Below are 26,098 nucleotides of genomic sequence, written 5' to 3' on the forward strand. Positions count from 1 at the left end.
AAATAGTAATACCATTTCATATTACTTAATGAATGTTGTGGGTGCTAAACTCGTCTTGTATAGCCTGGGCAACCACTGAGCTAAGCCCTCAAAGGCCATTATTTTTAAAGATTTATTGTGTGTGTGTGTGTGTGTGTGTGTGTGTGTGTGTGTGTGTGCCTGCGCGTGCCTCTATGGGGTATGTATACCTGAGTGCAGGTGTCCATAGAGGCCAGAAGGCAGCATGACATTCTTGGAAATGGAATAACAGAGGTTCTGAGCTGCCATGTGGGTGCTGGAAACCAAGCCTGGGTCCTCTGCCAAAGCAGCAAGTGTTTTTTAACCACTGAGCCATCCCTCTGGCCGCAATGACTATTTATAGAATGAAAAGTTTTGGAGTCAAATTTGGTTAGGTTGAGCCTTGTGCTGATTTTGCTAGTAGCTGTGCAGCCCTAATTAATTAATCCCAAATCTCGAGTACACAGTGTGTGACACAGGGACAGCACCAGTGACCTTGAACTCTCCTGAGTATGGGAAAAGCACAGCGCTTAGTATTGGGCACCTGTAATAGATTCTTAATAAATGCTAATTTCTTCTCCCTTTCCTCTTTTGCTAGAATGGTTTTTTGCTTTTTTTTTTATTTTCACTTCTATTTCAGGAGAGGCTCTCACTAGCTAAATGAGTTAGTCTCAAACTTGCCATCCTCCTGCCTCCCCCGGAGCTGAGAGTGTGCGCCCTCCGCCCAATTTGGAAGGCTTTTGTTTTGAAATCAAGACCTTCAAGCCTCCTGTTCCTGCATTCCTCTATGACAGCGGGCAGGGTGCTTTTGATACTTACATGTTTGGTATTATTGGAGTCATGCTCCAGTCAAATTCCTGAAGATATGGGGAATGAATAGATTTGGCAAACAAATAAACAGGTGTGTAGGTTGCATAGAGCAAAAAGTTTAGCGGTGACCTGAGAAATTACAGGTCACTTAGCCTGGAGTGCCCTTTGTGATAATGTATCATTGAACATCATGGTACCTGAAAACGAATACCAAGAAACTACCAACCATGGAGTATTACCTCACAGGGATTTCTAATACACGGTATATAAAATGTAGTCTAGAAAAGTCTCCAAGCCCAGAGGGAACATTAGAATGTTCTGGGCCTTATTGCTTGTATAGGAAACCTCAAAACTCTATTCCCTCCTATTCATCCGGGATGCTGCTGACCTACTTTCGGGTCACTGCCTCGGGTGGCTCTTCTCCGTGGAGTAGAGGTCCGTGCTGAGCTAACCTCATCCCGAAGCTCATAGAGCCCTGAGCACTGAGATCGCTCGGGGTCAGCAGTGGTCAGACAGGCTGGGGGCTGTGGTGCGCACGGAGACCTAAACACCGGGGCTCTTGTGAGGGATTTCCTGGGTGTGAGGTTCACAACTCTCTTCATTTTGTAAAAATCCATCACCTTTTTTATAGTTCACCAAAGGTTTACATTGTAACTTTAAAAAGAACTGGTGTGATAGCTTTTTTGAAAAGATTTTATTTTTAACGGGGTGTGTGTGTGTGTGTGTGTGTAGGTGAGTGCAAAGAAGGGTTTTGGATCCGCTGGAGCTGAAGCTCTAGGTTATTATGAGTCCTGGGAACCAAACTTGGGTCCTCTGCATCAACAGCAGAGTGCTCACCACTCCACCATTTCTGTGGCCCAACACTGTAACTTTTTAAGCCAGGCTTCCCTCAGTAAATAACAGGACAATATTAAAAGCATAGGCAAGGATGTCTGGAGGCCACATCGTGCAAAGTACGGCTGTTAATGTCCTCAGATACGCGTCACGGCAAGGTGAATGTGAGCGTACCTTGTAGACGTGCGTTTCAGTTTCATTCCAGAAATTCAAAAGTGGGATTGTTGATTTGATCAGGTGTCTTCACAGCGGAGACACCACTTCAAAGAAGCCAAGCCTATATCTGAATATAGACTAAGCGATGAATAAATACCATCAACATGGAATGAAAATGCTCCCCAGAGGAAAGTGGTCTCTGCCAAAGAAGCAATTTTCCAAGTTCATGCGATGGACGTGTGGCAGGGGTATCTAAATTTCAGAATGCAAGTTATTAACAGGTTACAGGCCAATGTCCTGACAGCTTGACTAGACCCATAAAACAAAAACAAATAAACAAAAAAACCCTTGCAAGGCTGAAAAAATTGTGTATTTATTGGATTTCTAGATCCTCCCATGGTTAAGCATGTCTATTCCAGTGCAGACTTCTATAATCAGCAAGACACAAAGAGAAGCATTGGGAGGCCTCAACTGAATTTAAACGGGCACAGATGGTATGTTTATAATCCCCCCCACAATATGCTAAGTGTTCTCCACAAAACCAACCAGGACACAGCCCCTGCCTCTAGGGACTTAACATCTAAAAGTAGATGAGGCCCGCCTAATTCAAAGAAAGCAAACAAATACAAGGAAATAAAGCTGGGAGCGGAGAGGAGGCTGCGTCCATCTCCTGGCTCCCAGAAGAGTAACGCCCGCCCCTTCGCGGAGGGGACCAGCGATCCACGGCGACCTTATTTACCCTGAGATTTAATATGACGCGGCACAGTAAACACTTCTGGAGAACTGGCACTGAGCACACTGAAAACACTTTTGTGGTTTCCTCGCTGTAACAGGCAGACGCTCTGAACTTGCATAGGAGACAGCATACACCGGGCTGGGCGTGTGCAGCGGGAAGCACGCAGCTCGTGCACGGGGGCCTGACTTACGGCCTCAAGTTTAAATTATTCAGTTCCACGCACAGGAAAGCATGATTTCAAAAGCCCTGGCTTCCCCAGCAATTAATTAACAGGATAAAAGCTCCTCTCCCTGGTGCTTGGTTGTGGATTTTTGCATCCGGTTCCATCAATTACTGGAAGAAGGCTCTAGCTTCTCCGGATCCAGTCTTCCCAAGAGAGGGAAGAGGGAATACGGGAACAAATGAGATCAAGATCGTGATGGAGAAAATCTACGGAGACGGCTGAACCAAGCTCGTGGAAAGGCATGAACTCTGTATGGACAGCTGAGGAAACTCCATGGGTCGGAACTAGGTCCTCCGGATGCGGGAGCCAGCTGATGAGGGGCCCCTGGTGGTAGGACCAGGATCTATCCCTGGTGCAGGAGCTAACTTGTTCAAGCCCATTCCCTATGAGGGGATGCCTTTCTCAGACTTAATGCAGAGGGGAGGGGCTCGGTACTGCCCGAAATTAATGTGCCAAACTGTGTCGACTCCCCACGGGAGCCCTTACCTGCTGGGAGGAGTGGATGGGGTGGTGAGCTGGGGCAGAGGTGAGGGGGGGAGAGGAGGAGGGGTGGGAGGAAGAACCTTGGTTAGAATGTAAAATGAATTAAAAAAATAAATAGAAGTTACAAAAAAAAAAAAAATCTCTCCCTCAAAAATCCCAAACCAGCCGGTGACTCTTACAGGACTGACTGCATTTTCTTTTGCCTGATTTGGTGTCGCCTCTGAAGGGCAGACACGCTACATTTGGTGTCTGGGTTTATAATCCAGGTTGATCTCCTCCCCCAGCAGACTGGAGCTCTTCCGAAAGGGCGATGTCACACAGTCACCGGTGTCTCCCCACACAGGACCCCTATGCATCTGAGCTAAAAGACATCTTGATTTCATACCACACGGTTTCCTCCTTGGAAGACTTCAAAATGCTGGTGCATTCAATTAGTTAAGGGATAGGAGGCGAGCTCACTTCAACAAGCCGGTCCTGGTGACGTCATACACCAGGTGTGTCTGCCAAAGGCTGCTCTCAGGGGGCATCTGTGAACGTAGGTGTAAGTACGTGTGGACTCAGATCCACACGGAAGCCATAGGTTAACTTCAAGAGCCGCTCACCTTGGTTTCCAGTTTTTGTTTATTAACCACTAGTGTGCATGCATATGTTTATATGTGCGATGTATGTGCACGTGTGAGCATGAGTGTGGCCGTACCATTAAGCACACATCACAGTTAAAAGGCCAGCTCTCGGGAGTTGTTCTCTTCACTGGGGCAAGTCTCTGCCATGCTGGTGACACCAGGCTAGCAGACCTGGAAGCTCCCAGGTGATTCTGCCAACGCCCTCTCCCATCTTGCCATCGGAGGGCTAAGGGTACAGATGTGTGCCCCCACATCTGGCTTCTTCCCATGGGTTCCAGGGATCAAGCCTAGGTTGTCAGATTTACACAGCAAGTGCTTTTATTCACTGAGCCATTGCAGAGGCCCTGCTGTTTTTCTAAGACATAGTCTCTCACAGGCCTGGAACATGCAAAGTAGATTAGGTAAGCTGTCCCATGAGCCTGGTGAATCTGCCTGCCTCCCCAGAACTAGGGTTACAAGCAGGTTCTTATATGGGCGCTCAAGTCCCCACTTACATATAGCAGGCACTTTGCCCACTAATTCAACTGTCCCAGCCCAAGGCAGCTTTCTAAAGAGATAATATATGCTGTGGGACAATGGTCTTGTATTGTTTTAATAAAACGCTGATAGGTCAATAGCCAGGCAGGAAGTATAGGCAGGGCAACCAGGCAGGAAGTAAAGGCAGGGTGACGAGAACAGGAGAATTCTGGGAAGAGGAAAGGGTCAGTTTGCAGCCGTCATTCAGATACAGAGGAAGCAAGATGAAAATGCCTCATTGATAAAAGGTACCGAGCCACATGGCTAACACAGACAAGAATTATGGGCTAATTTAAGATGTAAGAGTTAACAAGAAGCCTGAGCAAATAGGCCAACCAGTTTATAATAAATGTAGACCTCTGTGTGTTTCTTTGGGGCTGAACAGCTGTGGGATTGGGTGGGACAGAAACCTCGGTCAACAAATATAAACAAATTCCTGGGTACGGGGTAGGGGAGTGAAGACAGCAATGACCCTGGTGCCTCTGTCCCATTGCTGTGCATCAGCATCAGAGTCCAATTTAGAACAAAATTTAAAGGTAAGGATTGGGAGCATTTTTACCCACACGTCATCTCAGCACCCACTTTCCCAGACTTCTGAGCAGCCACAATGGCTGTATTCCCCAACTGCTATCTTGTGTCTAATTTCCAACAGTCCTTTTATTTCATTTTAACTTTTTAAAACTTGAGTGTGTGTGTGTGTGTGTGTGTATTCATGTGTAGTGAATATGTGTACCATGTCTGTGTGTACCATGGGGGGGAGGGCGAGCGGCGGACAGAGCACGACCTCAGGTTGGCCCTCACCTTCCACCTTGTTGGAAGCAGAGTCTCTGTGCACACCATGCTAGCTGACTTGCAAGCTTGCAGGGATTCTCCGGTCTCCTAACCCAACTCAGCACAGGAGTGCTAGGATTACAGGATTTCACATGCATGCTACCATAGCTTTATGTGGCGTTGGGAAACTGGAACTCAGGGGTCCTCACATTTGGGTGGCAAGTGCTTTAGCCACTGAGTCATGTTCCCAGCCTTACTCAGTTACTTCTATAAACATACACTTGCATATATATATATATTTCCCTCAGAAGAATCACATAAGTAAAACACACTTTAGACAAATCCATGAGATATATGGATCTTCTTGAGGAAGTCTTAAAGTTAAAAGGCAGTAGTCACCCATGAAAGTGACCTGAATTCTAGCTCTGGGTTTCTGACTCTGTCCCATCCTGACCACCCTAGCTTCCCACGCCCTCTCATTAATAAGGCCACCAGAGTTCTGAGTCTCCTCAGTCCTCATCCCTCCCCAAAAGGGGTCCAGCAGGCAACTTCACACAACCCAGTGGAGGTCCACGGGGTGAAAGTGTCTGATGTAGTCACAGCAGCAGAGACCTATCAGGATGAGGAGTCGGAAAGACCCCACTAAAGCCTCCAGGAGCACGCTGGATGAGGAGGGGGGAATTGAAGAGACTCCCAGCCAGATAATCTCTAAGATTTGACTTGAAGGGCCAAGCAAGGGAGGCAGGGAAGAGTGGGTCAGAGCAGCTCCAGAGGAGACCAGCAGTTGTCTTACCTTCTCATTCCAATGTTCCCTCCCTGCCATCAACCTGGCTTGGACCCTCATTGATAACACTTGAACACAAACAGCTGTTTGGGTTTTTCCACCTAACACACATCTGACACCAACATGCTCACAGGGCCGCCATGTCGAGCCTCTGCAGTAGTTTCCATTCAACATAAGGTTTATAGCTGGGATGATGGTTCTCCAACCTCAAGACACTGAGAGTCATGAGTTCAAAACCAGCCTGGACTACTTAGTAACTTCAAAGCAGACTTAGACTACATAGCTAGGCCCAGTCAGGAATGAATGAATGAATGAAAGAAAGAAAGAGAGAAAGAAAGAGAAGTGAAAGATAGATAGAAAAAATGGAGAAAGAAAGAGAAAGAAGGAAGGAAAGAGAAAGAGAAAAAGAAAGGGAGAGAGACAAAAAGAAAGACAGACAGACTGCATTATTCAAAATGACTTTCAATTTTTCAAAGTATTATCATGCCTGTATTGTTCATCATGGCTTCAACATAGCTTCCTCTTAGGAAGATTCTTGATCACTTCACCTCTCAACTCACACATATATTCAATTCTCAATACCCCTCTTTTCTCTCCCTCTCCCTTTCTCTCTTCCCTCTCCCCCTCTCCCCTTCCCATTCATTTCACCAACCTCACTTTTTTTTTGTTTTTGTCTTTGGTATTTTCAAGAAAAGGTTTCTCTGTGTAACCATGGCTGTCCTGGAGCTCACTCAGTAGACCAGGCTGGCCTCGAACTCACAGAGATCCGCCTGCCTCTGCCTCCCGAGTGCTGGGATTAAAGGCGTGCGCCACCACCGCCCGGCTCTGGAGCTCACTCTGTAGACCAGGCTGGCCTCGAAGTCACAGAGATCCACCTGCCTCTGCCTCCCGGGTGCTGGGATTAAGGTGTGCACCACTATGCCTGGCATGTACCCACCTAACTTTTATCTTCAGAGGTTTTCTCTCATCCTCAGTGGTCCTTACTCCATTCCCAGAATAGCTTGCCCATCTTTGTTCAGAACATTCATCAGAATCACACACACACACACACACACACACACACACACACACACACACACGGAATGACACTGTATCCTTTAAGGGCAAGGATGCATAGCCAGTCCCAGATTAGGAGATGTGAATGTTTCATGGCTTCACCAGGCAGACTCCATATTGAGCATACAATTCTCAGCATGGCCCTTCCAGGTCCTCCCACGCTCTACCTCACCAATGCTTCCCAAAGGCATGCTTGTCTGCTCCAAATTAGTCATGAGGTTTCTGGTGCCTTCGATTCTATAGCTCTCTGTACAAATAGGGCTTCCCTGTGTCTTTCGGATCGTTTCCCGTCCCTCCAGATCGAAGTCTAAGTCCATCTTTCCCACTGAAGAGCTCCTGATTTCCTCCAAACGAATTTGCCCTACCCTCATTTGGCTTCCTTCCTGCATAAATACATTGTTCTTTCCTTGTGGTATTTCCCTACGTCCATCTATTTATAGTAGCAGTTTCTGTCCTGCCCTTCTGACTAGCTATGTCTACTTTCCTGTGGAGCTCCTTATTCATTTAGTATACCTTGTATCAGAAGGTGTTCTATAAATGCATGACTCAGGATCTCTAAAACTCCACAGATGAGGCAACTATGTAAGGCAACACTCTAAATACCTGGAAGAAACAACCCTTAAAGGACAAAAAGACACCTGTCAAAGAGATGGAAGCCAAAAAGAGTCAGAAAAGCACATTACATTCTTAGCCTGTCATAGAAACACATCTTATTTGCATCACAAATAAGTGATCCGTAATCAGAAGACTTACAAATGTTACAGTACACCGTATGATGCCAACACTGAAAAGTCCCCATAGCTAAGAGTCAATAGAATTTCTCTCTTATAGCTGCAGGGCACACAACTCAGTTTTTACCTTGGTGACAAGTTGAGATGTTTGCTGAACAACAACAACCGCAAATGACAGTTAAGTTTGCTTCAAATTATAAAGGGGAGGCTCTGGATATTGCTTCTTGGGAGAGAGCTTCACATGGCATTTGGGTTCAATCCCCCTACCACAGTGGAGGAAAGAATTAGAGAATGATAGCATGCATGCACACATGCAAACACACATACGGGTAGTGTACACAGCACACAGATCCACAGAGGGGCCAGTGAAATGATCGTGCTCACTCACGAAGTTTCTAGATGGTGAAAATAAGGAGTTCTCTTAGCCAAGGTCAGAAGATAAAGCTAGGACAAGGTAGACTGTCTGACCTCTGCTCTAGCACTTAGCCACTCACCCCAGAGCCACTCACCCCGGGACTGTGGTACCCAGAGCACACTCATCTCCACGACTCCCCTGTTCTTGACCTTTGTCTATCACAAAAGGTTTGAAATGACACCATCTTGGGGGCTGGAGAGATGGCTCAGAGGTTAAGAGCATTGCCTGCTCTTCCAAAGGTCCTGAGTTCAATTCCCAGCAACCACATGGTAGCTCACAACCATCTGTAATGGGGTGCCCTCTTCTGGCCTGCAGGCATACACACAAAGAGAATATTGTATACATAATAAATAAATAAATATTTTTAAAAAAAGAAAGAAAGAAAATAACACCACCTCGTAGGCTTTCAGGAGCATTTGTGTTCAGAGCATTTCCAGAACCAAGAAAAACATGACAGGAAATGATTGTGTACAACTTTACAAAACGCACAGCTGAATCTAGACACAAGGAACATGCTTGCTATTACCTTTTTCCCCGCCTAGTCTTATTTATTTATTTTATAGGTTGATCTGTAAATGATTTTTATTATTTTGCATGTATGGGTGTTTTGCCTGACTGCATGAGAACATGCCTTGAACCTGTGGAGGTCAGAAGAGGGCATCAGAGTCCCTGGAGCTGGAGTCACTGACAGCTGTGAGCCATTATGTGGGTACGGGGATCAAACCAGTGTCCTCAGGAAGAGCATCCAGTGCTCGTAATCAGTCAGCCATCCCTGCAGCCTCCTCTGCGTTTTGAGTCCTACGTTATCAAAGCCCACCATTTAGTTCACAGTACCAAGAAAGATGGTGTTTCAGAAAAAAAAAAAAAAAAACAAGAGAAAACTCATTTTTTAAATGTATGTAAAGCATGAACACACCTTCCAAGCACTTGTTACTAATAGTGCTTTTCAGAGCTCTATTCTTTTTAAAAAAATATATTTATTTTTATTATGTCTCTGTGTGTGGCTGCCTGCAGAGATGAAAAGAAGGCAAGAGTGCCCTAGAGCTGGAATTGTAGGCAGTTCTATGTCTCATGACAGGGTGTGGGTGCTGGGAACCAAATTCTGGTCTTCTGGAGTGAGACCAAACACATTGGGTCATCTTTCTCTCCAGCCCCTAGAGTTCCCTTCTTAATAACTGGCAAAGAATAGGCACTTAATTGTAGGGCCATCTTATACAGGCCCATATTTCTACATGGTACGGCAGCCAGACTTTCTGGCCACAGTCTGCACCTGCAACACAGAAGGGGGTCACCTGGCCTTTCGAGATAAACTGACACCATCCTAAACAAAGGGTCAGCATTTGCCAATGTCGCTCTGCTCCTTCTTTGTAGTTTTGGGAGATCACCTGGGAAAGAGGTGTTAATTCAGTCTATGTGACAAAGCAGACATACAGAGCAGCCATAGTGACCTACGTATATCCTGCTACCCCCCTCAGTTTACGTTTTGGTATAAAAGTTGTTTGGAGAATAAACATGGGTGAATTTTCAGAATGTGAACTCAGGATTTCACAACGGCTCACTTAAAACTCCCTCCTGATAAAGCCACGTGAATCGTGTCTCAATTATTCCCACGCCTCCCTGCGGGTCCGAGAAATAATTTAGGTCCTGGCTGGTCCCGGACCACGACACTTAATAATTGTTTGTGTTTGGAAACAATCCATCTTAAACTGGGCATGGTGTTGCACACCTATGATCCCAACACTCAGGAGGCCAAGGCAGAAGAAACACGGGTTTGAGGCCAGCTATACATATTCTGTCTCAAAACATCAAAACTAAAACTAATCAGGGTGCTTCTCCGGGACCGAGGCTGGACCCCACTAACTGTTTACTCTGTAGCTACTTGAGGCAGAAAACAATGAGTGTTGACACTCTGTATTCAAGGGCAGAACATTTTACCTTGTGTATGAATGACTGGTGGGCACATGTATCTATCTATCTATTTATTTATTTAATGAAGTAGAGTTGGAATTTATTAAGTAAAAATTTTAACACTGATTTAAACTCAGGTGTTAAGAGAGAGGACATGCAAGACTGGGGCTTTCTGGGAGAGTTGCCTTTGGGTCTCATTAGTAAGTAATTTTCGCATCTTTCCTTTCAGCCATGTACACTGAGAAATAGATTCTACATCATGAATTCTTCTACTGTTGCTTATTGCTTTTCAATAAGCAACATGGTATCCTTAAGAGAAGCAACCTACATAGAACTGGAAGAGAGAACGTTTGGCAGAGTACCCAGGAAGAGGCCAGACAGTGGAACCTGGTGCTTCTAGATCCACGCTGCTTCCTCTCCAGCCCAAGGAGAGCTCCTGCACGTGGAAGGCCCTTGTTGCTGTCTGTGCGTTGCTGAAGCAGAAGCAAACTAAACATTCATGATCTCAGCTTCACGGGGCTCACGCAGACCAAGGCAGTCTAAAGCCCCGTTTGCACTGCCACGTGTGATGTTCTCTGATGCGCGGCCTGAGAGCCTCCCACGCCTCAAAGTACCAATCTGGGTCTACTGTGCAGGACTTTAACGGGTGAGAGAAGGGAGAAGTCACCAAATTCCTGTTTTCAATGAAATATCATTTCTTCCAGTATTTAAAAGGTGGGTGGGGTTAGGACCAACACATTGGTAGGCAACTGCGTTATATCACTTTTGATTTGAATGAAAACGCAGGCCCAGATGTGTTTGCATCTATTTCAGGCAGCCGAAGGGGCAGGGATGCTGCTGGCTTCCTGGAGGCAATTTTCACCCTTTGGTTTCCATGTGTCTGGCTCCCCTAGGTAGGCATCAACAGTCTCACCTGGGTCTGTGCCGTGTATTTCCTCTGAACTTTTAAGCTATAATACATTCTCTCATCTTCTTGTACCTTTGCTATGTTAAAGAAAGAGAAGCACAGACAGGGGCAAAAGACTGAGTTCAATTACAGAGGCTTAAGGGTAGAAAAATCCCCACTGTGGCTTCCTTGAGAAAGAATATTGCTTCCCCTTTCCTTGAGGCAAACTGCTCACCCACAAATGATAGAGACACTGGGCTTCTCATGTTTTCTCTTGGGCTATTTCCCTCCTCCTGCAGTCCAGCATTTACTCTTTATCATCGTGTGTGAATAGTTTACGACTCGAAGCCATGACAGGCCCTTCCACAATGGGGCCAACTGGCAATTATGTCACGAAAATTCCACAATGAAATGATACCGACCGAATATTTAAAGAACTACCAGCAACTGTTTTTCTAAATCCTTCTGGAGGAGTCAACACTTCTAGGGGCATGGGGAGATGAATGAAGCTGTTATTCGCCAGTGTTCAGTGATGAGGGTCATCTCTGAGGAGAAGGGTGACTGAGCATTGCTCACAGCTGACGATTAGCTATGCAGAGGCCTAATTGCAGGGTTGGATGTCATACGGCTAAGCACTAGTCTCTATAAACCCATCTGACTCCACATTTTTCTTCTGTGTTTGTTTTTGAGATAGTGTCTCGGATAGCCCAGGGTGGCCTCAAACTCAGTAACTGTGGATGACCTTGAACTGATCCTTCCTGTCTCTACCTCCTAAGTGCTGGGCTAACAGGAGTGAGCCACCATGTCAAGGATGGATGCCTTAGGGAAGCATTTTACCAATGAGCTAAAGTCCCAGATCACTGACTTTTAGCTTAGAAAAACAACATAGAGGTCCACAGGAAGGAAGCCTGAACTGAAACCACCGCTGGAGGGACGATCAAGCTGGGAATCCTAACCATTTCCATATGCTAGATATGCCATCCTGCGTACCCTGTGTCATCCTGCAACCCTGTGCCATCCTGTGTACCGTGCCATCCTGCGTACCCTGTGCCATCCTGTGACCCTGTGCCATCCTGTGTACCCTGTGCCATCCTGCGGACCCTGTGCCATCCTGCGACCCTGTGCCATCCTGTGTACCCTGTGCCATCCTGCGTACCCTGTGCCATCCTGCGTGCCCTGTGCCATCCTGTGTACCCTGTGCTAGCTATGCCACCCTGCATACCCTGTGCCATCCTGTGACCCTGTGCCATCCTGCATACCCTGCACTAGATATGCCATCCTGCATACCTTGTGCCATCCTGTGTACCCTGTGCCATCCTGTGTACCCTGTGCTGACTATGCCATCCTGCATACCCTGTGCCATCCTGTGTACCCTGTGCTGGCTGTGCCCTTCTGGTTAGCAACTCTGTGCCTTTGTTTCTTTGCCTACAAAGTGAGAATTAGATCGCTTCTTAATCCAGGGCCTCATGAACGACTCAAACTACTCCACTCATGCAGGTTACGTACACTCTTGGCATGGAGTTAAGCAGAGCAACCTCCACCCATGGTGGTGGTGGTTGTCATTCTTGGGGACATCGTGTGGATAAGAAAACAGAAGTCAGTAAAACCACAGAGCCAGGAACAAAAGCTAGATCCTCTTTCTCTGGATGATGACCCAGACACACGGGGTCAAGCTGCGTAGGATACCGTGTTTACTAGACCGGCACACAAACACCGTGATTTAGAATCACACAAATCAAAGTCTCAGCAGCCCAAGACATGTACAAAGCTGCATTTTAATCTATGTTCATGCACACAATTTAGATTAATTATTAAAAAGTCCAGTGCTCAATGTTTGGAACCAAAGGCAGCCTATTTCTTCTTGCAGTGTTGGCAGTTGAACCCTGGGCTTTTGGAGCAGTAGACGTGTGCGTTCTAGCACAGTGCCACACTCCCAGCCCCAGATGTTGCATTTGGGGACAGAACACTATACAGAAAAGAATAATTATCTGTGTTACGATATTTAGGAACGAAAAGCCTTTTGTTTCACTTTCCAGAATACAGACAAAAGAAAAAAAAAAGGCTGAGATCTAGCACATACCCTCCAGTGTGATCACTGCCTAAATTTCCTTATGTAAAATCAGCACAAAAGGAACACGACAAAGGTGCTGATGACGGCTGTACTAGGGCTCCTTCCTCCCCTGGGTTTCAAAGCGTGCAGCATTATCTCAGAACACTGACGGCTGAAAAAGTGATGCTTCAAAGCAACGTGTACTAAAGACCGAAAAGCGGTGTTCACAGAAGAAACACCTAGAAAACAACTAAAAATAACAGCCAACCGAGAAGCTGCTCTCTTCTTCTCAAATCGGCTTCAGGCTTCTCTCCTCGGATTTTGCTCAAACTTTATTCCTTCAGTGATTTAGGTGACTGTAATAACATCTTTCTCTCTGTCTAAAAATAGGCCACGGGTGTGCAAATTTATGAGCTGAAATGCAAGACTGGCACAGAGTGACTAAATTAGAGCATTAAATCATTTAGTCTACGCTGGCACGGAGATATATTTGAAGCGCCGATGTCCACATGTTTTGTATAAAGACACCGTTTTTAATCCAACATCCTTGTTCTTTTCACAGGTGGAGAAATGAGAAGCCGTGAACATTATTCTCAAACGTGCCAAATAACTTCTCGAGAGATGAACCCTGGGAAAAACCTGTCTCGACTCCAGCCTCAGGTCCCCTCTTTGGAAAAAGAGAAGAAACTAGAACATCGGGGCTTTTGATCTTACCATGCTAACCCCCAACTCAACCTTGAGATTCAGCATTTCATGGGCAGCAGTAGCGTCTACAGCGCCTCCGCTCCCTGCCCTAGAGACTGTCTCCTTGCCCATACTCTCGATTACGCCGCTGCAAACCTAGCTTTCTGAGCTCCAAGGCCTGATACATTAGGTAAAGAAACAGTACAACCCAGTGGGCTGGGGCTGAAGTTATCCAATTACTTTAAAATATACTCAAAGACAGAAGGCCAGGGGTTAGAGAGATGGCTCAGCAGTTAAGAACACTTATTACTGTTCCAGAGGACCCAAGTTCAATTCCCAGCACCCACATCACATACAACCTTGTCTGTGGCTCTAGCATCAGGGGATGGAATGCCTTCTTCTGGCCTCTGTGGGCACCCGTACATACGTGGCATGTACTCACAAACACACAAATCCTTTTCTTCTTTTTTTTTTAAAAAGCCTGAAGGTTAGCCTTGAACTCCATCTGTAGGAATAAACTGAGGATATATATATATATATATATATATATGCGCATGGGAGAGCTGATCATGAGGCAGTCTGCTCAGACTGGACTTGGTTCTCAGCAAGACAACAGGTTAGGAAGGGGTAAGATGGGAGAATCAACTGGTTTTGAAGGACTGGCTGGCAGGTATGGCTGATATGATTCGGGGCAGTCAATGTCCTATGAGAAAAAGGGAAGCCAAGGTCTGATACTGAAGGATAGTATCATGCGACCTCCAATGGTGTCTCCAAAATATCAGTTGTCATAGGTTTGACATCAGCTGTACTTACATGTTATCTGTGTAATGGACAACTTTGCTCATATTCTATTCAACAATATCTACTAAAAAAAAAAGAAAAGATGTGGGTGTTTGCCATGCTAACATAAGTTAAATACATGGGCTTAGCATGACTGACAAGACTTATCAAGCCTGCACTTACAATAATGTTTCGTTTTTTTGAATGGACGTTCCATAGATAAATCCTATGGTACCTAAGAGCTACTGTGTGTGAAGCCACATGGAAACGCCCCACCATTGTGAAAGGAAGCAGAGTCCGAAAACTTCCTTGGAAAAATGTGTGCCGACTGATCCAAGTGGGAACCAACATTACAGTAAACGTTCAGAAGTCGGCACTGTGAGGACTGCTGCTTCAAACTTAGGGCTGTTTGTTTATATGGTCAAAAATAAACCCCCATCGTGCTATCTTCAAAAGAGAAAACGTCATTACTTAATAAATGCTGATTTTCCATTTTAGAGTGAGTTGACCTTCAATGGCACAAAGAATAGCAACGATCTACACAGCTAACGTTTGGATGCAAAAAGAACCCCAAATCTGGCTGGGTGTAAAAGTTGCTGTCCTCTGTACCGAAAGATGCCTGTCTACTACGGCTCTAAACTCAGAACATTTGTAGTGAGGTGTAGCTGGGAAGGTTGATAAAATGTTCGGGGAGCCATCCATTTCTTGTGAAATCAATTACCAAACACATTATCCACTGTAGGCGCAGTTGTTTCCAAAGCGCTCCCATACACTGTGTTCCCGGCAAGGACTACTGCTGTAAATGTGAAGACTTGAGGAAGGGGACAGGCCAGAGGGAGAAATGGGTGCGGTAAAGAATACAAAGAGAGGAGGGCTGGGATGGAGCGTGTGTGTTGGTTGACCATTCGTACTTGTTCCTCATTCTCTACTCATGCATCAAAGCATCCAAACGATTTAATTTGTGGTCCTCACTATTGTGTCTTCAACTCTACAGTTTATAGTGAGGGTGTAAAAAAGAAAGAAAGAAAGAAAGAAAGAAAGAAAGAAAAACAACAACCGGCTTGGCTTGCCTCTCCATGAATCACAGCCAGGAGGTCATCTTGCTGTGTATCAGCAACTATGTTCACAGTACAGCTATGTGACCTGAAGTGGCAGCTGCATGCAGAGCCACCAAAATAGCAAGGGCAAGAGCTTTCTGTTGGCTCCTCGTCCCCAATCCCGGTTTCCCAGCCCTTTCCTCCCACTGAGCACCAGCCAACTGCAGAGCCCAGAAAGACCCAGCCCCACGCTCTGAGAATAAAGGCCCTAGGCCCACCACACCTTCCCTGTCCGCCGGGGGAGTCCGGGGTGCAAGCACAAGAAGGAGGGCTCCGGGGACACTGTGAGGACGCACGGCGTGATAGGGGACGCAGGCCGCCCATTGCAGGGCAAGCACCGGCCCAGCGGGGATGCACACACCCCGGGACAATCTGGCCACCACACGGGCACCCGCAACCAGGGCTACCGGTTCAGCCGGGAGAGGGCACGACGGGATCGGGGTACCCCACGTTCCAGCACCCGGACCCTGCGGGTGCACACCTCACCTGTGCGGGGCCGATCGGCACCCCGGCCTCCCTAGTGCCCACGCCCCTCCCACGCCGTGCGCCCGGGACTCCTAGGGACCCCTCGGGGGCGCCCAGGTCGTCCCTGGTCGCCACTCACTTTCTGGATCCGCTTCAGCGCCATGGGGCAGGCGGCGGGGGCTGCGGCTGATCCGCGTGTCCCGGGCTGCCGCCTCGCGGGGCTGCTCCGTGTGCGCCCGAGCGCGGTGCGCGAGTGTGCGGGCGGCGGCGCCGGGCTCTTTTGTTTCCGCCTTCGCTGCTGGGAAGGAGCCTGCGCCCTCCCCGCCGCGCCCCGCCCGCCTGGCACACTGGGAAGTGTAGTTCCAGGCTTGGCCTCTTCGGCCGCCCGTGCGGACGTCGTCGGGTCACCCGTGGGTGACAGCTGAGGCCAGGCTGCTTCTCCTTGCAACTGCTCTGCAGAACAAGGTCCCGAATCTGCAAAACAGTACAGCAGGTGAGCTGTTGCTCTCTGGAGCTTCTGAGGTCCATGGGTCGCTCCTCCTCGCACGGACCCTGCAGCGGGTCTTAACTTCCTTTGCAGATTTCTCCATCTCGTCTCCGCTTGCCCCTGGAGGCAAGAGGGATCTTCTTCAACTGCGCTCCACCTTGTTTTTTTGAGACAGGGTCTCACACTGAACATGAGCCTTCTCTTTTTTCCTTGTCTCCACCTTGCAGCAATAGGACTGCAGACAGCTTTCAACACACCCAACCCTTACATGGTCTCTAGCATTCGAACTCAGGTCCTCAGGCTTGGGCAGCAAACAATTTACCCTCTGAGCTGTCCATCAAACCTTTCTCAATTCTTTGATGTTGCTCTCCCTTTGAATTATGACTTTTGGGCTTGACATCAGCAGAAAAGGTTTTCGCTTTGGTCAGTCTCAGATTTCTGGATGACTTCGGTCAGACTTAGGTTTCTGATGACTGAAGTCAACCCATTCCTTCTCCAAAGTAGTTTTGAATCCCGTTTTGTTTCTCATTGCCCTGGCTTCAACAGTGTCACCGCAGCTGGGTCGGCTACTTCCGCGAAGTTCTCTTCTAGAGCTTGGCAGTGACCTGCCTGAGACCACCCTCATGCCCTCTGCACAAACTAGAGCTGGCCTGCAGCCCAGAAGAGTCTGAGGGATCCGGCTTTGCGAGGCCCACTCAAGCGGTCTTGCTCTGTCTGCTCATTGGTCCACTTTTCTGCCTCCAGGTCCTCGTCACCGTCTCTTTCCCACGGCATGGGCCTTTTGCCGCCTTGCCTCTGTTTCGCAGTGTTCTTCCAGGTGCTGTTTTCATTGGTTCGGAACCACGCCAATCCCTCTACTATATGTGTGTGTGTGTGTCTGCGTGCGCGCGCGCACGCGTGCGCGCGTATGCACACACGGCGTGCACATGCACATGCACACACGCGTGCACCAGAAATTATTTCCAAAATACATCTTGTTTTTTGAGACAGAGTCACTCACTGGAACCTGTGGCTCACCAACGGAGCTAGGCTGGCCAGACATCTGTTGACTTCACCTCCTTAGCCTTAACACAATCCCCTTCCGGCCTACGTTTTTACATGGGCACTGGGGATGGAACTGGGTCCTCATGCTTGCTGGTCAGCACTTCACTGGCAGTGTCTTCCCACCAACCAGCCTTATTACACTTCCTGCCTCCTCCCCCCAGAGAGAAGAGTGGCATCCTCCCACTCCATCTTTTCAGCTAGGGAACAAACCCTAGATTGACTCTTCTCGTGTCAGATCATGGAATCCAGGGGCTCATGCACACTACAATAAAAACGCAGTGAACCCCCGAGCATACCCCAAAACCCAGCTTGGGAGTGTAAGGAAATACTCTTGGTCAAAGAGGCTTCTGGGATACACCAGCTAAATCCTGCCTTCTGCAAAGAGCAGTACAGAGGCTAGCTGGGAGCCTGAGCAGCATCCTTGTGCTCTGGGACAGGAACACTACCTTTGTGCTCCTCCGGAGCATCCTTGAAAGTGGAGTCAGGGATGTTCGGTCTGGTCTTGGACCCCTATTGCCTTCAGTGTTGCATTCCCATGCTGATGGCTTTCTGATGTCATGCCGGAAGATCGCCTGCTACCCTCATGGCAAAGCATCACTTCCAGGTAACTTGCTGCCCGGCAACTCAGACAAACCTCCTGCAAGAATGACTCAGTGGTTGGTACTAACCAACCCCACAGAAAACAGAAGCACATTCTCCTCCAGCATCGCTGTAGTTAGGAAACTTTGGTCTCAAAGTCCCTGAGGGTACAGGACACAGACATCAAGTTTTCTCTCTTCTAGGAGGTCCTATAGACCGCATATAGACTCACTAATGGAATCACCCTTGTGCTTAAAGATGTAGACGCCCAAAGCCCCAGCTTCGTGCAAAATACTATCACAATTTATCACCACACTCCTTTCCAACTTTTGCTTACCTGCTGTCATTGATGAGTGCTTTTCTTTTTTAGGCAGCGAGTATTGGCAAGGGCAGAGAGACTATCTCCCTCACACATCACTGCTGAGACTATGAAATGGTGGGGTTTCCTCTAAACACAAAGTTACGAAGAGTAATGAAGATGGCCAACCAGGCAAAAACTTGCCCACTGAGTGCATTTTTTTTTCATAATGAAAATGTATAAACAAAAATACACTTCACTGTCCAATAAAAATAATGGTCTGCTGTAGTGGAGAATATTATTCTGCACTAACATGAAAGAAATGTTCCAGTGTGCCCGTGAGGAGTCCAGTCACAGAAAAATTACATGCTGTGTGAGTCTGTGTATATGAAGTGTCCAAATGGGTTGTCAAGTAGATTAAAGGTTGCCAAGGTTCTGGGAGGAGGGGTGGACATGCTTAGAAGGGGTTGGGCGTGGGACTTGTCTAGAGATAATGAAATTGTTCTAAAATTAGATTGTGGCTATTGTTTCAGAACCCAATGCTTAAAATTGCTGAATTGTACACTTGAGCTTCGGGATGCCTAATTCTATCTCAATAAAATGGATACAAAGAAAGGATGTTCTAGGCACACTCCAACTTGAATCGTTAGGTATCATGACAATCACTCTTTTTCCGAGATTCTTCCCAGAGTCAACCCTATCTGAAGCAGTCTACAAGTCTTTGTTTTATGTTTTTATCTAAGTAAGAAAGGAGCTAAGGGCCCAGAGCCCTCACCTCAACCAACATCTGTAAAGCAAGAAGAGCCTTGACTGTGAGCTGAGAATCTGTGATCACATTTGAGAAAACCCCAGTTGAAGCTGAAGAGCGCAAGGAGTTGGGGTAGTGGAGACACGTGCACTTGCAGGGTTGGGGCTAGCCTCAGCACAGGGAGCCCCCAGGAGGCCCCCTCTGCAGGTTCCCCCAGCCTCAGGTCCCTAAAGTCTGACTCAAACAGTTCCAGAATAGAGGGGATGCTGGATCTTTTTTGTGTGTACATGTGTGTGCGTGCATGTGCACACATGTATGTGCACAGGTATATGTGCACGTGTGTGGAAGCCAGAGGTTAAACTTGGGTGTCTTTTCTAGTCATTCTGCAACTTGTTTTTGATGCAGGGTTCCCCACTTTTTACTGGAACTGACTCATTTGGCTAGGCTAGATGGCCAATACATTTATCCAAGGAGCAGCCTGTCTCTGCCTCCCCAGTGCTAGGGTTCCCAACTCAGACTCATGCTTGTTAGCTTGATCCATCTTCTCAGCCCTGGATTCAGGATCTTGCTGGAGTAATGTAATGGTCCAGGAACTGAATGAAGGTGATTGAATCATTTGTAGAAGCCTTCAAAGAAGATCACCAAGGGAAAGGTGTGAGAGTGAAAGCTCTCTGGAACCAGGCAGGGTGTGCCCACCAAGATATACCCACTTGATGGAGTCAGTGGCATGTGGAAGGTTTTCAAGGACCTTGGAGAAAATGGCATAATGACATTAGTCAGATGTCCCAAAGACTATAGTCAACAGGATGTGTGCCTGGAGGCCAGGCTGTATAGCTATGGCCAGGGAAGACCAGCAGAGGGAGGCTGAGCTGCCAGGGCTGCCACTAACTGGGCCCTCTCTAAAACAGAGACTACCTGATTTGTGATTGTGCATTTTGCATCTCCTCTATCTGGTCTCAGTGGAGAAGTGTCTGTCTTTGCAAATGCAGAACCCCTTTGTGCCTCCTCTCAGAGGCTGTGCTACCCAGCAGTTATCCTTGCTTGGAGCAGGCTACCCAAAAGTTGTCTCCACCCATGGGTGCTCTCTTTGGATTGACAAGGGTTCTCATTTGTTCTGGGACAGCTCTTAGTTTCTAGGCCACGCAGGCCTTCATATACAACACAGCCTTTTCCTGCTTGTGGTTTAGACGTCCCACAGTGGTAAAACCAGAATTCCCAGGAGGCAGGGCTTTAGCAGGAAAGCTGAGAGTGGCTGGTAACAGGTGTTTGGCTCCCATACATACGATCATCATTCATCGCCCATGTGTTGCCAACAGCTGTCTGGGGCGTTGGCTCGTGAATCCCTGCACTGTCAGCTGCAGGCCAGAAGACTGGGGAAACATCCTTGGGCAGGGGCCCTCTGCCGTCTTTATAGGGCCAGTGTTGACTGCAACCCGATTGGAAATCAGCAGAAAGCCTCAATGGAGGCAGAGCCGGCTGGACTCTTCTCAGGAGCAACAAGCCTCTGTCCAGAGTGCTTCTGCCCAGTGCCCCTTACATTTCTCTCAAAACTGCTTCTGTTTGTGATCTTTTCTTTTCACTTTATTTATTTATTTATTTATTTATCTATTTATTTATTTATTTATTTTGAGACAGGGTTTCTCTATGCAACAGCCCTGGCTGTTCTGGAACTCACTCCGTAGATCCAGCTGGTATTGAACTTGCAAAGATTCAGCTGCCTCTGCCTCCCAAGTGCTGAATGCCCCCACCACCCGACATTTCTTTTCTTTCTGATGTTAAACAAACAAACAAACAAACAAAAAAACCAACCAAATAAACAGTCTTGAGCCCTGAATGGCCAATAAACTGATGTTTAAATATTCTTTTGGTTGTCTTTTTTTGTTTGTTTGTTTGTTTTTGTTTTTCTTTAATTGTTGAAGTCTAGAAAGGAAAACCTACCTGTGATCCTAACTGTAATTCATCAAAAGAAAGTCGTCATGAGCCAGGTGTAGTGGTGTATGCCTGTGATCCTGATAAGACGGCAGCAGAGGCAGGAGAACCAGGAGTTCAAGGCCAGCCTTGGTTGCATAGTGAGGTCAGCCTAGGTTATATCCTTGTCTCAAAAATGAATGAAGAGAGGAAAGGAAGGGAAGGGCGAAGAGGAGAACGGAGAAGGAAAGAGGGATGAGCTTTAAGTGGCCCTTCTCAAACAGGGCTGACCCCCACTTAGGCATGGTGCCCTGTGGACAGGCTCCTGACAGTCCACGCTGAGGCAGGTGGGTATTTTTTGACAGGCCCAAGATGGTTGGAAAGGGTGAACAGGCTTGAGGTCCAGCCGTCTTGCTCTCTACGGTCACTGGGAGGCTTGGGGACACTGGCTTGACAGCATCCCTTGTCTGGTCGTGAGAGGAGCCCACCCTGCAGTGTGGAGGGCTGATGTGTGTTCAAAAGACGTAGTTACAAAGCTTGGATTCGTAGGGGAGCTTGTTAGAGAAAATGGCTTCTGGGCTCTGTCAGGAAAGTGCTTGTCTCACAAGCATGAGGCCCCAAGTTCAACCCCCAGAACTCACATAAAAAGGCAGGGTGTGGTGGTGCATGCTTGTAATCTCAGCTCTGGGGAGGGAGATCCTTGGGACTTGCTGGCCAGTCAGCATCGTCTACTGAGCAGTTCTAGACCAGTGAGAGACTTTGTCAAGGAATAAGGTGTCTGTTGATTAAGGAAGGAGAGCCGAGGTTTGACATTTGGTTTCCACATACATGTGAACCCATATATACATGCATGTATACACACACATACATATATACAGAGACAGAGAGAGAGCAACTGTTGGCGTGTTTCTAATAATTAAACTAGTTTGGAAAACAATGGCTTCGCCCACAATCCTTGTTAAAGGATTTCTATTCCAATTCCATTAACAATTTCTCCAGAACCCAGGACTCTTGTGACCTCCACATGAATTTTCAGAACTGTAGTATCTTTTTTCTTTGATGTCATGTTGGGTTATGGTATAAATTCTCCTGTCAGAGCCTTTAGCCCTGACTCTCACACTGGGACACTCTGAGACTCTTTCCTCTGCAGAACCATTGCCTATCACTGCCCAATCGCCTTTGGTGCCACGGATGACGTCACTCATTCTTAGACTCGTACAGGACAGTCGATTGCAGTTTACCGAAAGGGGAATGTTTGTAACCTCCACCCCCGCTGTAAGCTGTAATAAGCATGTTAATTCCAGGACGGTTGTTGAACAAGTCTACAAGACACAGCCCTTTGACAAACAAACCCACTTCCAGGATCCCTGAGTCATAGCTGGCTGTGTTTGCTGCAAAGCTGAGCAGGAGCTAATTATAGGCAATGGATGCAGAGGTGACTCTAGCATCAATTAAGAACGGGGAAGAGCCAGGAGCCGCTCACCTGCCAGGGCCTTCACGGAAAGGCAGAGAAGGGATAGTTCCCTCTGCCAAAGGGATTTGGTTAGACTACCTGGTTAGACTACCCCAGGGAAAATATACTCCATAATATATCCTGATGTCATCCTTTCAAACATTTTATTTATTTGTTTATTTCATAGGCACAAGTGTATGTGCACCTGTGTGCACATGACATGCATGAATGGAGGTCAGAGCTCAAGTTTTGGGGAGGGTGGGATCCTTACTTTCATCATGTGATTCTGAGGATGGAATTCAGGTCTTCAGGCCTGGTGGGAGATACCTTTACCTGCTGCGGTCCCCCATTTTGTCTTGCTGCCCCCCACCCCAGTAGCTTTCTAGGCTTCTGCTGTCTGAATCTTTACTCCACAACATCCTTCCTCCTCCATTCCCCTTCCTTTCTCTCTCCCGGCTCCTCCTCTGCAGCCAGGCTACCAGGGACTTTTCACTCAACCCTCAGAATACCAGATGCAGCGTTCCTTCAGCCTCGAACCCACACCACAGGCCTTCAGAAGGCGGGAACTCTGGCAAGCTACCTTTACTGAGTCTTCAGGACATTGTGCTCACGAAACGGTCCCACGCAGGATCCCATTTTCACCAGGTACCTCAACTGCGGCCCCTCTTGCCTCAGTAGGAAGTCGAGGGGGATGAGTGTGAGCACAGCTGTCGTCTTCACCCCTTCTAAAGATCACCTCCTTCATCTGGTGTTAAAGTTTCGGGCCACTGGCGGGTTTCAGAGCGTGAGGGGTCTTGGAATAGTTTCTAGACATTTCTAACAATACACTCCGAAGAGGGGGGTGGTTGCAGGGAAAGGGAAAATGAGTTCAGGTAAGGAATTCTAGGACCCAGCACCCAGTTTCGGAGGCAGGGAACCAGTAAGATTACCTCTGAAGAGTTGTCATTTACTGCCGGGATCCTTGTGGCTTGTTATCTGAGCAGCTCCAACATGGTCACCTGTGTCGATGCCCGGGTTTAGAGCCCTAAGTAGAGTTCAGCTGTGACCATTACATGATGTGGCATGCTGACTGCATATGTGCCGAGATGAGCAAGTAGGTGCCCCCTGGAGGGGGGCTCACTGCAGAGAACGGAAGAAGAATAGACAATACTAAGAAATGGCAGGGATCAGACTCTCCAATCTTCCAAAATATGACACTAACTGAAGGTGAAACAGTCCGGTGTGTGTTCTCTATGGTGCTCTGTGGGTTCTACATCTTTATGTGGACATACCTGCCACAACATAAAATCCATCTATTTAAAAAATGTCTTCACTACTTTTTTTTTTTTATAGGCATAGAGGTGTAAGCCTGGAACATTTTCATCCACTGAATTTTAGTAATGCAGGTGGGAACTTCTAATTAGCACATTTGCCTGCGAACCCTTGATCAGCCTTGTGCTGGGTCTTACCTGGGATGCTTTCCCGTCTTGTGGACGGCCGTCCTCCCACTCAAACTTAGCAAGACACCTTTGTTTAGATCGTGAGATCAGGGTACTGTGAGCTGACTGAGGTCTCCTGGGAGGCTTCGCCCTCACCACCTGTGGAGTCCTAAAGTCTTTAAAGAATAGATCTAAATTTAACAGGAAAGGTGTGAGGTTACCATCCCCCCTCAGTTCTGGGGTCAAACTCAGGGCCTCATCTAGCCTAAGCTGGAAGTCGACCACTAATCCAGGTCCCCAGCCCTTCCTGGAGACATCTGAACGCTCTGTGGTTGATGCTAAACAGACAGATGCAGCAGTCTTCTGGGTAAGGAGGCAAACCCCACTTTCCTTGTGCTTGCTGGCCACGATCATGAAAGACTCAGGGAGTGGAGAGCCCATCATTCCCGGGCAGCTTCAGGTTTAGGACTGGATTTGAGGAGGTAACACTCCTGTAGTCGGAACAACAGTTCTTTATAGCATGGTGTTTAGGAATAAAACTTGACACTGACTTTTCTTGAAAACATATGATGCTTAAATTATTGCATATATGCACCTATGTGCAGGGATATTCCTCCCAGGACTGGGGACCATGGACACAGAGAATGCATATTTTTTTTTATTTAAAGAAAATTTTTTTTCATTTTACATACCAACCCCATTTTACCCTCCCTCCCATTCTCCCCCACCCCGCACCTCCACCCCTCCATAATGCCCCGCATCCACTCCACAAAGGAGATAAGGCCTGCCTTGGGGAGTCAACAAAGTCTGTTAAACCAAGTTAAGGCAGGACCAAGCCCCTCCCCGCTGCATCAAGGCTGAGCAAGGTATCCCACTGTAGCAAATGGGCCCCCAAAAGCCAGTTCATGCACCTAGGATAAGTCCTGGCCCCACTGCCAGGGGCCGCACTAACAGATCAAGCCACAGAACTGTCTCCCACATTCAGAGGGCCTAATTCAGTCCCATGCAGGTTCCTAAGCTGTCAGTCCAAAGTCCCATGAGCTCTAGCTCAAGAATGCATATTTTTGCCTGTTTAACTGCGGAGGGTTTTCTATTGAGCTCTAGCTCAAGAATGCATATTTTTGCCTGTTTAACTGCGGAGGTTTAACTGCGGAGGTATAAACAGAGCTGCCTCCTAATAACTGCTTCTGGCTGCTCTACGCTGTATTTCATTTGACTTCCATTCGTTCACTTCTAGGCCATCTCTTTACACTGGCAATTACAAAATACCATGTAATAATTTTAAGCTTACATCGCTTACATACATGTGAATCCATTCTAGGACAGATTCTTAGACGTGGAGTTTCTAGATCAAATGATATATGAATTTTAGATTTTTAGAGGTTAGCATCATGCAATCCTTCATAAAGACGGATGCTTATTTTTCTTCCCCGCAATCTCATCTGAAATGTCATTATTTTCTTGTAGAAGTGGGAAGTGGATCTACTAGTGCTTTGAACTGTCCCAGCAGGCTCTACCAAGGCAGTCCTGCAGGCTCTACCAAGGCAGCCCTCCCCGAAGGCACATGGCTCTTGGTTCCTATCCGCTCACATTGCTGGAACCTGCACTGCATACAAAGGAAGCATAGTGGGTTCTGCAAGCACAAGACGGGGTGGGGGAAAAGGTGTCCCCTTTCACACAGGACCAGGGACAGGGCAAAGAGCAGTCTGTAGAGACGTCTTAGAGGAAGGTGGCTTCTGTCCTTTGGCTCCTGTGAAATCCTTGAGAAGCGGTGATGGCCAGGAGTGAGGTCTTGGCTCTTCCTGTCTTAAGAGAGGGTGGGGAATCTGCGAGCAGACGTCAAACTTCTGTAAACATTTGAGACAGAGGCTGTGTTATGGGTGGGAAGGGACAGAGTTCAGAAAGAGCAGAAGGGGTGTGGGGAGGAGAGGAGGTTTGTAGGGAGAACGGGGTTTAGGGAGAGGACATTGTTGAAGGAGTTCATCATCATTGTCTCTGAGTGGGTTCATCACACATGGACCAAAGTTGTCTCCATTATCTTCACTGGAAATTTGATTTGTCATTCTCTGGTGGCACAGGCCAAGACATCAGGGTTCTCGCCCTGTCCTCTTCATATACTTTTCTTTTGATGCGCTGAACAGCTAGTGCCACCTTGAAC

At 47.4% G+C, this 26,098-nt stretch overlaps 1 protein-coding gene and 1 long non-coding RNA gene across 2 annotated transcripts in view; one reads left to right on the top strand and one right to left on the bottom strand.

Annotated features, from left to right (window-relative positions):
- Positions 1-16,295, bottom strand: part of Ube2d1 (ubiquitin conjugating enzyme E2 D1) — a 30,257-nt gene extending 13,962 nt beyond the window's left edge. The window contains exon 1 of the mRNA XM_048451523.3: positions 16,145-16,295. Coding sequence (XP_048307480.1) covers positions 16,145-16,168 — 24 coding nt within the window. The 5' untranslated portion in view covers positions 16,169-16,295. The remainder of the gene's footprint in view (positions 1-16,144) is intronic.
- Positions 16,296-16,345: 50 nt separating this feature from the next.
- Positions 16,346-18,701, top strand: LOC146890846 (uncharacterized). The gene is made up of 2 exons (XR_014998358.2): positions 16,346-16,498; positions 18,486-18,701. It is a non-coding gene; the product is annotated as an uncharacterized LOC146890846 (long non-coding RNA).
- Positions 18,702-26,098: the final 7,397 nt, after the last annotated feature.

Source organism: Myodes glareolus, chromosome 18 (assembly GCF_982192425.1).
Source record: "Myodes glareolus chromosome 18, mMyoGla1.1, whole genome shotgun sequence".
NCBI classification, from domain to species: Eukaryota; Metazoa; Chordata; class Mammalia; order Rodentia; family Cricetidae; genus Myodes; species Myodes glareolus.